General features: G+C 33.1%; 1 protein-coding gene across 4 annotated transcripts in view; it reads left to right on the plus strand.

The window, feature by feature from the left end:
* The first annotated feature begins 119 nt into the window (after positions 1 to 119).
* LOC111046164 overlaps positions 120 to 12,882 on the plus strand; it is a 35,548-nt gene continuing 22,785 nt past the window's right edge. For 3 of the 4 annotated variants that reach the window (XM_039431434.1, XM_039431439.1, XM_039431443.1), the window contains exons 1-5: positions 120 to 630; positions 4,335 to 4,483; positions 9,521 to 9,627; positions 11,074 to 11,235; positions 11,693 to 11,865. In XM_039431434.1, coding sequence (XP_039287368.1) covers positions 419 to 630; positions 4,335 to 4,483; positions 9,521 to 9,627; positions 11,074 to 11,235; positions 11,693 to 11,865 — 803 coding nt within the window. In that variant the 5' untranslated portion in view covers positions 120 to 418. Of the gene's footprint in view, positions 631 to 4,334; positions 4,484 to 8,147; positions 8,229 to 9,520; positions 9,628 to 11,073; positions 11,236 to 11,692; positions 11,866 to 12,882 lie in introns of all 4 variants that reach the window. The other variant, XM_039431445.1, reaches the window with a different exon arrangement.

Genomic DNA, 12,882 nt, shown 5'->3' on the forward strand with positions numbered 1-12,882 from the left:
ATTAGAATTGAAAAATATATTTTAATAATAAAAACATTGATAGAATAGTAAACACTTCCAGAGTATAGATTTGTTTCTATTTAGCAGACGGCAGAAATCAGCTGATATTAGTCAATAAAATGTTAACATTGTATTTAGGTCAATGAACAAATTTTGCTTTTCAAAAAGTGTTTCAAGTGTAAAGTTTATTTAGTGAATAGCTCTACCTAAAATATTTTGATCATTTCCTATATTTTTTATATTGTGTTACATTGATATCAACCATTCATTCATTTCCTAATAATGGTCTGCCATAATATTGTAATGAAAGTATGTTGTAGTTATTGTGATCAACTTTCAAGTAATCTTCTATTATAGTTTGTTTTGATAATTATTATTTATGTGATAAACACAACTGTCTTCTTAAAAAAGAAATAGAATGAATATGCAAGGAGGAGTATTCCAATGTTCAGATGGACCTCCTTCTGAGGGCACTTCTGAAGGAAACCCACAGTCTAGGAATCCTTTAATTTGTTTTGTTTGCGATGATTATTATTCAGAGCCTTGTTTGTTGTCTTGCTATCACACGTTTTGTGCCCGATGCCTAAGAGGAAGGTCTGTTGACAACAAGATTAGCTGCCCATTTTGCGGGTAAGTTGAATTTATAGTTAATTAATTTATGTTTATTATTAATTTTTTGTATAACGTAAAATATACCTATTTTGCTGTTAATATAGCTCCCAAAACAATTGTCTATGTTACAAATTTACTATAACATCTGTTGACTAACCATGGTTTCACAACGCAAAAATAATAATGCGTTCACTTTCTTAAACATCAAACTTATAGGCTACTATGAGTTACATTCAGAAACCTTCCCATTAAATGTAAAGGCTATCAGAAGAATACTAATCATCCTCAAAAATAGTTAAGTTGTCATCACTTTTGAATTTGACTGAATGGGCTTAGGCCTACTATCGTTGGAGTGATATGCTCAACCAGTTGAGATGACGCCGTAGCCAGAATAACAGTAACAGACGCATGCACCAGGTAATGCGCCTACACGTATATCTTTCATTGTCATCAGAGAGGAAACTAATCATGTCGACGGTCAGAGATGTTTGTATTCTTCATCATTATAGAACGCATTCTTTATACAATTTATCTCACCTTGAACGTAGGCATGACATATAACGTTATAATAATGGGCGTGATTTGTGGTAGCCTTTGATCAATGTAAAAATATCCAATGTCGTGATAAAGGCCAGGTCTCCCTAGATAGATCTTGTCAAGTAATTAAGAACATAATACATAAACTGTATGCAGTGTCACAGTCCAGCAAAGCTTTTATCAAAAAAGCATCCAACTGATAGAAGCTCACGGGACAAACTGGGGACCAAGACTGACGCGAACCTCATCGAAGGGAAGATATCTGACGATTTCACTGTCACCAGACTGCGGAGAAGACAAGACAAGTAACAAATAAGTAATCCCCTTCTAATGAGCCACCTTGACAATGAGTTGTTGAACAAATTGACTGGGCGTGCCCTAAGAGCACTGCTGATATAGTGGACCTGCCCCCTCTAAAACCATGTCACCAAGGAGGTTATTACTTTCCAAATTCTCGCTCATTTGCCTCAACATCGCAGTCTCTATAATTATACTGACGAGTGGCACAATAGAAACTGGCCTTTGCCTTCTAGCAGACTGAAAAAATCAACCAAGGTTTGAAGTTCACTAGTTTTTGGAATCAAATGTTATAACAACTTGCCGAGATATATGAAGGATTGCTCCACAATAATTCTCAGGTGTAACTTGTAGTGGCATTCTTTCTATGGCTTCATCATAACTAAATGTTGAACTTGACCTCATAAAAATCGTAGGGAACGTCGAGATACTTACTTGATACTTGTAGTTATCACACTGGAAACGCTGCTGCGTCGTGGTCGTCACTCTGTATATACTCTTCTACCGAGTAGTATGGATTGGCTAACAGATAGCTCTTGAATCTGTCCTCTCTCTCTCTCTCTCTCTCTATGCTTCTAATGCTAGCCGGAACCTTTTAGTATATTTTTGAGCTGAGGAATTTAGGCCCATTCCTGGCTAGGGTTGATGTCACCTGCTCCACGTGGATCATCCGTGTTTGGCGAGTGTTATGCTGATGGATTTCCTCATTCCTCACAAACAATTCAGGCTTCCTCTTCACCCTCATGGCCGATTCCAGAATGAACGTTGCTGGCAAAGTCAACATATTTAATTGTTGGAACAGTGGTTTACAATGTGCTAGGTATGGTGCTCTACGAATTGTTCGTACAATACGGTTTTGTAATAGAAATAGTATATTTCGCACCTAGAGCAGAAAATGAGATTTTTCAGAAAAACGAAATGTTTTCGGAAAAACATTTTTGCCCGTGGTGCGAACGATATTTTCCGCCACACTACAGTTATTGCTGACAAAATAAATAAAGAATACTCGTTAAGTTATCGTACCTATCTCTTGATTTTAGTGGTAGAAGATTTGCAGCCAGGATTTCAGATTCTTTTAAAATTTCACTTGGAATATCACGAGCGTCGTCATCTTCAAGCATTTTTGAAAATTCGGAATGCGCTAATCAACAATAAAAATGGTTGCGAAGCGAATGCTGAATTAGTTTGATTGGAAATTCGAACTGAAATAATTGCAACTTCAGATGAAGAAAGTTGACACTAGCGGATGGCTTATTAACTACGGACTTCCATGTTAGCGGCTAGAAGGAGTACGTTTTCCGGCCTAGGCCGGAAAGAAACCCTTTTCTGACGTCAGACAATAGTCGTCTGCAAACAAGGTCTTTCAGATCTATGTAGAAACAGCTGCTTTCTGTGCAGTGTGGCGAAAAATTCTTTTGGTCAGTGTGCTTCCACCCCACACTGTTATGCAATAGCTCAAAATACTGCTGAATCATCCGTAGTAAACCTTCATCAAGATGTCATTGTCCACAATAGGCAAAAGTCTACGAAACATATAGCAAATTGAAGTCAATTTTACTGATACATTTTCAATATACTGATGCCATCGAAGGTTGCTACTTATTGTGATTCCTAGGTATTTTGTGGATCCCCCTAGATATCAGAAGCGCTTGGTTTAAAGTTAATCGAGTTAATTTTAAACGATCTTCGAAAAAAAGTGAACCATGTGTAGTTTTGATGCGGAATTTTCTATACCTATTTATTGTTCACTGCAAGTTATTGTGACGTCTATTGCCAGGAAAATATTATTTAACTACCTATGTAATGGCAACACCGCGGTTGGCAATTACCTAACTACTTCTTGCTTCTCCTCATATCCCTCTTATTTAGAAGTAACATATATTCAACGATACACACATTGTAAACTGTATTCTGCCTGCTTCAAATAAAATCCAAGTTATTAAATCAATCTTTATGTTTAGAAAATTACTCTTTAAATAGTTTCTTTATAAATGTAAAATATTCCAATAACCCCTTCTCATTAATGCTTATTGGTAGAGGCTTCGGGTTTTGTTCTGGACTCTAGCCTTCCCCTACATGATTGTTTTTTGCATAAATTAAATAACAAATAATTTAATATAATTTAAATGCCAAGAACATACATGTTATGGACAACGTCAAATTCTCAAGTTGTATTATAATCTAGATAAGTTGTATCATATTTACAGACAGTGTGTATGCTTAGACAGAAGGCATGAATGATATGTGTGAGTTGGAAAGTTGCTCTCTCTTCTAACTGCTCTCTTTCAGCGTTCAAGGAGCCAGGCGTGTGAACTATTTCCCAAGAATCTATGTACCTTGTGGGTTAAATGGAAGAGGGGGCTTCTATTGCCTCAAATTTCGCCCACATCACTTTTATTGTAAAGTGTAAATAAAAGTCATTTATCTATCTATCTATCTATTTACCTTAGTTAACTCTTATATCAACATTATGGGAGTGAAAAGGTGTATCATCCAAAATCGCGTTACAATGAATAACCATGTTTCTTGGAATAGTGAATCCGGACTTGGGTAACTCTCAGATTAACATTTCGGGAGTGAAAAGGTCTATCATCCAAGTCCACGGTACAATGAATAACCATGTTTCTTGGAATAGTGAATCCGGACTTGGGTAACTCTCAGATCAACATTTCGGGAGTGAAAAGGTCTATCATCCAAGTCCACGGTACAATGAATAACCATGTTTCTTGGAATAGTGAATCCGGACTTGGGTAACTCTTAGATCAACATTTCGGGATTGAAAAGATGTATCATCCAAGACCACGGTACAAGGACTAACTAACTCTAGGACTAGATTACGGTACAAGGAATAAACCAAGTTGTTTGAAGCCGTGTTGTGTTTTTGCCAGGCATCACACCATCCTGAAGGATGGATCGGCGGTGCCTCCCTCGGATCTGCTGATGCGGCAGCTGATCGAGATCGCCAACGCTGAGAATCCGCCCTGTGCCAACTGTGATAAGCGAGACCGCGCTTCCATGTATTTCTGCAGCACTTGTGGTACGATCACTATATTCTTGCTTTCACATAACCACTAATAACTACTTTTAATGATCGTTACTACTATTATCAAGCTATCATGATCTGAAGTGTTGTATCAATTTAGCAGTTTTATTTCAAACTAGCTGGCCCGGCGAACTTCGTACTGCCAAATAGTATAATGCATCTCATGACAAACTTAAGCTGGATGCACACATGAGGAGTCGCGATGCGGCATTTCATTTATATAGATAATTTTCCAACTGCAAAATAAAAAAATTACTAAAAATCAATTAATAACTACTAACTAATAACTAATAACTACTACCACTACCACTAATAACTACTTTTAATGATCATTACTACTATTATCAAGCTATCATGATCTGAAGTGTTGTATCAATTTAGCAGTTTTATTTTAAACTAGCTGGCCCGGCGAACTTCGTACTGCCAAATAGTTTAATGCATCTCATGACAAACTTTAGCTGGATGCACACCTGAGGAGTCGCGATGCGGCATTTTATTTATATAGATAATTTTCCAACTGCAAAATAAATAATTTACTAAAAATCAATTAATTCTGAACACCGAAGACAGCACAATTATTCGAAACAAAGCAATGTCTTTAGAGTATGTAAGTCTTTAACCTGAGGCCGCACTGCTGGATGGTTACACACAGAACAGTCATTTTGTTTTTAGTCGGGGCGTTTAGAATGAAATACATTGGCAGTTATGGGGCAGCACAAACTCTGGTCTTCTACTATTTCTACTATGCATTCTACTATCTACCGACGGCTGTTGGATGACGCAATGATTATAACACCTGATTTTTATTTCTGTGTGTGGCCATCTCACAAATCTTCTCTCATAAAAACACATACATGTAAACTTTGAAGGACCGTAGGAAAGAGTCCTAAAGTTGGATTATAAATTTGATAGGCCATAAACCTGGGCCTGAACATAACGAACACAACTAAAAATCATCAAATTCGGTGTACACATAAACATTTTATTTAATGTCAAAATTTGAGCTCGATTTTTATTTATATAGATGTGAACTATAGTCCATGCAAACCTTAGTTTGGAGCATGGGGCTTTATGACATATTATCAATAATGAAAATAAAAAATAAATTGATCCATTAATGTTAAGTTTTAATGGCGTGGTCATACTACATAGGCATGTCCACAAGTACAAATTTTACAAATGTTTTATTGGCAAAAATAAAAAAATTACAATAACTTAGAAATACATAAAAAAGCAATACAAATTTATCTACATGGGAAAATAATATTACAGAATAAATTAAAATGTCAATTGAGTATTTGCATCTCGAGGTACTAGACCTACAACTATTTCTTACAAAGCGCACTGTTGCCGTATTTCTGTATATTCTATCAAAATTAGCTCACAGGCTGTCTGGCTTCTGTGAAATTTGGCACCAGTGTACTTCGTAATCGCATTACTGCAGTTTAAGGTTTGAACATACTTTACTTTCTACGTAGCCTATATATATGTGAAGAATTATATCACTCAATTAATCAATTATCAATGATTTTATAAATTAATAACAAGTTGATTCACTGCGATTGAGGCCGCTTTATGTAAGCTTATTTACCCAGGCTTTTGTTTCTTGGTACTGGATAAACTCCTAACAGACTATTAAATGGTTCCGATAGATTTTTGCTTAATTGTGATAGATTTGATGTATGAAAACCAGGAGCCTATTTCACAAAGGTAAAAGTATTGTTACCAACCATGATTACGAACAAGTACTTTTAGTTACAAGTTTACAAGAAAGTACTCACGTTTCACAAAAATTTATGATCTACAAGTTTACAATTTTACAAGTCTACAAGTACTTCAATAGTAAACATAACCTGTTTTCATGATAATTTCCTTTTTTCATCCTTTATGAAGGTTACTTGTACTTTTCAATTTTATTGCTAAATTTGTAACATACCTACTTTAGTATACCTACACAATATATGTACTCTGTATATCTATAGTATATGTACTATATATACTGTGTATATATACTATAGAATATATAACCTATGAGGTAACACATTAATAACTATTTTGGAAATTTATTAAATTCAATTCCTGATGCATATATTTCCAAAATAATGAATTATAGAGGAATATAGGGCATTTTTGATTATTAGAAATATTTATTGAATATTTAAAATCATTTTAATGATCACTTGTAAATCCTTTACATAGCTTTCCACTTCGGTAGAAATTTCATAGTTACGAACAAGTAATTTCGACAAAAATTGTTGGCTACAATGAAAATCTTTGTGAAACACTTGTTTGTAACAAGCAAATCACTTGTAAACTTGTAGAAATTCATTGTAACTACAAGTTTACAATTCTGCTTTTGTGAAACGCTTGTAATCAGCTGTTCTCCAAAACCATGGTTGGCAACAAGACTTGTAACCTACTTGTACCTTTGCGAAACAGGCCCCAGGAATAACAATGAATTAAGACAGTTCACAATATTTCATTCCATATTTGTACTCCCATCTATACTATTTCATAATTGAGTTAATTTATTTATTTCTTGTATATTTTTCATTTATCAATGCATACTTGCTCTTTTTCATTTCATAATAAAAAAAACGAAATATGAAGTAAATAATCGAGCAACAAAAGTTTATGCTACTTCTATTCTGTGAGAATGGAGATATTGATAATATAGGTAACAAAACTATATTTTGTCATATTGGTATTCATCCAAAGAACTAAAATATAGAGTCAATATTACTGGAAATTCAAAAGAAAGGAGTTGAGACTTGATAACAGTTCACAATACCGTAAACACAATATCTGTTGATGAAATATAATCGGCTCAATTTATTGTTTGCAAAATTCTATTGCAGTCTCAATTTTTTCCTCTCATAATTGAAGGAAATGATGAAAAAATGATCCCAGGTGCCTTAAGTTCTCATCATTATTTATATTTCTTTCATTGATCATCGTGTGTATTCTTGTTGAGGAAATCCTTGTATTAAATTGAAGGCTATTCTATTCTCATTCACTTATCAGACTCTTGCTTATTCTTATTATTCAGGAGGAATGGGGTCATTGACGGATCGAAATAGCTCGGTTATAAATTTCAAATCAAAACTGCCTGGAAATTGTTAAAAATTAGTTCTTTCGTTTTGTTCTTTCACGATCTAATATTTGAAATTTTCTTATTTCATCCATTTAATGATAAAAAACTTGCACGTAAGAAATTGAAAATGACAATTTAATTTTCAATGTTTACATATTTATATATATATATATAATATATATATATATTTCATTTACAATAATTTCCTACTAGAAAATTTGATGAAAAATCAACTCATGATGGATGTTTGGTTGGTAAAAGATTATATTGACTTGAAAATAAAATTAGTAAATTATAGAAAATAAATCAATATGGTCAATGAGTTTTTGTTGCATATTTTATAACAATAATAATTTATTGCTTCAGTTCTATGGATATTGTACTCTACAATCTCATATACTATGATACAACTCATGATTTTAGCTTTTTTCAATCTCTGATTTATATGATTTAACAATTACTTTTTTCTTTTTTAGTAATGCTTTTTAATTTTTTTTAAAGAGGATATTATCTCTCTTGTATTTTAATTTGGTTATAATGATTATTTTCTATTTTCTGTTCTAGTTCTCGAAAGCATGATCTTGATGATGATGAATGGTACCTGATGGATATCTACAAATATCGCATGATAATGATTTTATTTTGGTAAAATATTATAATTTTTTTAAATCAATTTAATTATTATTTGCAAAATATTGTCTTATAGATTGATTTATCCTCATTTTAAGCGACTTAATTTGATTTTTTACACTCTGGTTACAAATTTATTTCAATCTACTAATATTCGAGTAACACTACTTGCAACTTTCAATTCTACTACAAATCGATACAATTCTGTCATGTTTCTACTAAACCCCATCAATTATTCTCCAACCTTCCTATGCCTATACTATCACTCTTTTCAGTTATCTTTTCTGTTGGTAGAAATTCAATTCATTGTTGAATTTTACTAATGTAAATCAGAATTAAGTATTCAGGACTCTGCAAATCTGCATTTTAATGTTGAATTTATTTATGTGAATATGCTGGTTAATTTCTACCATGCAGCTAGTGTTTGCTGATAAGGAAATTAGTTATATTGAACCGTATTGACATTATTTGTTTCTTTCAAACATTTATTCAGTGTATTTGTTTTTAGAATCATCTCCGATTAAAGCTCACTGTCAATAAAGATTTATCAATTTTTATTCAAACATTAGTTTAAATATGATATCATTATCTTTTAATGCTAATTAGTATATTATATAATTACTATATAGTTATTACTTATTCCGGACCAATTCCTTATAGAGTACAGACTCGAAGATAAGTAGAAAAAATAAACTAGATACAATAAACTGGACCTATTTTCTCCATATCGACGTATGAGGCTCAAGATATCCGCTCAAACTATTAAAAGCAATCATATTTCTTTAGCTATATTTGTTAGAAGTGGGCTTGCTTACAAATTGCGTGTTTTTTCTCTCTTTTTCCAATCTTCCTTACTCCTTTTTTCCCTTTTCACTCCTCTTCACACTCCATTCCTTATTTTCATACCCAGCCTATTGTATTGTTCTAATGTGTGTGTATATACCTATTACTACCAGCCTATTACATGGGAAACCATAGTTGGCTAGGTATTTTTTCCTCCTTTCATTCTATACACCCCATCCCTCAATGAAGCCTATTTTTTGTATTTTTTTTTGTATTTCTCTTGTATTTTGACTTATATTGTGTGTTTATATTGAATTAAAAAATTATCTGATTCAAGTGATTGAATTGAATAAATACCAGTGAAAAATCGATTCACAACATTCATGAATTTTTATCACTTTTTCATCCACTACAAATGTGTGAAACATGACTAAATATTCAGGTTCATCTTCTTTCTAGAGTTGAATATTTTCCTTTTATATTGACACTAAAATTCATAAATTCAAATATCATTAACTTTTCAGGGCAAGCATTATGCACACATTGCAGGGAGAATACACATCGTGCAAAAATGTTCTCTACCCATGACATTGTACATATGTCCAAATGCTCAAAGGATGTCCATCGCAGGGTGAGTGTAATATATAATTGGAGATCTTTGTGCTCAACTCAATGAAAAAGGTCCGATTTAATTAAAAATTCGACTGAGTCACTGTCAATGTAGCAGAACCGTTCCATAATGAAATAAATACATACAAATGTTGTCAAATTCTACACAGTTTTATTTGGTACAGGACCATGGTTTCATGACTACACAGGTCACATTTTGAAGCTGAAATACGACTGAAATGTTCGAGCTTGAAAATGTGACCTGTATGGTCATGAAACCATGGTCCTGTACCAAATAAAAATGTGTAGAATTTGACAACATATGTGTGTTTTTATTTCATTTCCGATTTAATTCACTGAAATTTATAGATGCCATTGTATGGACAGCCTTCAATAAGTAATTGCTTTGTATAGCTTTTGTTTATGTTCTATATAACTAAAATAGTACATTTATAAAAGCATTTATAGCTAAAGTAGTATATCTATGGAAGCATTTGTGTTCTTTTTCATTTTTCTGGATGATAAATTTTCAAAATTCATGCATTGACTCCAGTATTATTGTATACGGTATGCAGTCAGATGCACTAATCACTTGAGTAGGCCTATATGGTACATAAAGTGTGATGATTATTATCAACTTTACTAGAATAATGGCGATCATTTGCTAGTACAATAAATTATAATGAAACATGTTCACCGTTTCTTTTTCTGCTGTTATCAGTAGGATTTTTTTTCAAATTCAAAATTTAATTTATTTTGCACAACTTAATATTAGCCTATTACAAAACATTGTACCAGCTAAAAAAACAAAATAAAAAATATTAATGAAGATCCACTTAGAAAAACAACTTATTTTAACATTATTTGTTTTGCTTTAGAGGACAAAAACAAAAACATTAAGGAAAATAGTCTTAAGTGATTCTCCTCCATCCTCAAATTGTGATTTTACTTTATTCAATCTGTGATAAGAAAATAGAACTAAATATGATGAATATTTCATAAAGCTGAAAGCTCGACTCTTAGGTAATTGCAATCCGTGATCCTTAATAGGGAGTGATCCGTGGTCTAGCGGATAGAGTGCTTGCGAAGCAGCCTAGAGAAATCCCGGGTTCAAACCCGCTCATCACCAAAATATTTTGAACAGGTCACCCCCGTGTTATCGGATGGGCACGTTAAACTGTCGATCCTGGCTAAAGTATGACAATCGTCAGGCCCATTAATGGCTTAAATGATATATGCAGGCGAGGTGGAACTTCCGTCAGGAACTCCCCACCAATAAAAGTCATACGAATATTATTATTATTTTATTAATTGTAATTATGTGCACATTTTTGAGTTGTATTTTAAATAAAAATTGTAATTGTTTTTGGCAGTGCCTTGTACATGGCGAACAATACATAATGTTCTCGTAATTATGTGCACATTTTTGAGTTGTATTTTAAAAAAAAATTGTAATTGTTTTTGGCAGTGCCCTGTACATGGCGAACAATACATAATGTTCTCGAATTCGCAACGCAACATGCTGTGTGTGAACTGCTTTCGGGACACGCCGACCGAAGCGAGGTCGCACTGCGTCGACATCGACACCGCCTACACACAGGGCACCAAGAAGTTGGACCGCGCCATTTCGGTCAGTTGATTACTATTCCACTAAATTAAATACGATTTACACTATGCACAGATATATTGTGGAATCTCTTGATATTAAGGTGAAATAAAAAAAAACTATACTGTCAGTTCCACATAATTTTACACAAAATTATCGTTTTTATGAAAATATCGTTTTTATTTAACCTTAAATTAAATGCGGTTCACGATGGTGTATACAGTTATTTGATACGATACAGTTCCTTGATAAACACTTGTATTGAAAGCTACCAGAGTGTAGTATACTACAAGTAAAGTTGTATACTAGTAGCTACAAGTACATAGAATTCCAGGTCCGACCATGAAAAAATGTAGCCTACTCTCAGAATAGATAATAGATGTCCGATCTGTAAAATCTCTAAATTATTTAGAAAATCCTTGTTTAAAATCTAAAAAATTCTCATGTCTCATTCAATTTTAACTCATATTTTTGTTTTCAGAATGTTCAAGAGGCTCAAAACACAGTGAGAGAGGGAGTGATGTCTTACCGAAGCCTTCTGGAAGAACTGCGTCGAAATACCGACACTGAGAAAATGACAATTCATTCATTCTGCCAAGGAATGCAGGAAGCTATCAATAAGACGCAATCATCAATGGTTTTGGAAGTTCAAAGGTAACTTAATAAAAACAGCTCTCATCACAGTGATTTATTGAAGTTTCTCATGATGCAGGAATACATTGCTTGCATGAGGTGTGCTAACGTTCTTGATAAAACGTAGCTCACCTGGTAGCAGTAGTCTTGTACGAGTACTATGCTAGGCCTATCTAGATAACTTCATTTTGAACATGATGTTTCTTGGATAAACAAATTTTGAGCCTGAAATTATTATGCTGTAGAAGTCATCCATATACTGTGATTAATTTTGTCGGCGAACCCGGATTTCGAATTAAACTGTGGGACAATAATATTTTGAGATGTATCGATGTATATGATTTGTACGGAACTCAGATGGATAATGATTTATTCATGTTCTTCAATATTGTAACCTTCACAATGACGAAAAATGTTTGAAAGATATTGTTTCTGGATTATAATGTAATGATTTATTCTCCATCCCGTTGAACCAAATTTGTGTGTAGCAATAAGATTGTTATTTATGCAAACAAATAGTATTTCATCATATTTTGTGAAAATCTTATGAACTACTGTATTATTAGATTCATCTATTAATTATGTTTGATGAGATTTAAAGTCAAAACAATGCAAACAGTTTGAAAGGGTTAAAGTTTAAAAAGTTTTGAAAAATATTCTTAAGTTTGAAAGTTTGCCAAATCTTGAAAATGCAAAAGTGACAAAAGCAGAACTTTCTCTTCCATTGCAGCATGCCTCGCACTTTTCACTAAATCTCTAGAATTTTCCTATCACTGTAGTTTTATCCTTAATAATGAAAATGCTCATTGTGGATGGCATTATACCTCATTTAAAATAGTGGTTTTCAATTTTACGTAGCATAAACAGTAGTATCATTTGAAATTATAACGGTCATCATCACGTAGTTTGGCATCGATATTAGGCTATGCTTTTGTCTCGAAAACTCGAAAGTTAAAATTCATCTTCGAGTATTCATGCCCAAATAATCTCTAAAAATTTTACTTTCCACTCATGCCAATTTATTTCAGTAATCTCGGA

Source organism: Nilaparvata lugens, chromosome 1, assembly GCF_014356525.2.
Source record: "Nilaparvata lugens isolate BPH chromosome 1, ASM1435652v1, whole genome shotgun sequence".
In the NCBI taxonomy this organism is placed as follows: domain Eukaryota; kingdom Metazoa; phylum Arthropoda; class Insecta; order Hemiptera; family Delphacidae; genus Nilaparvata; species Nilaparvata lugens.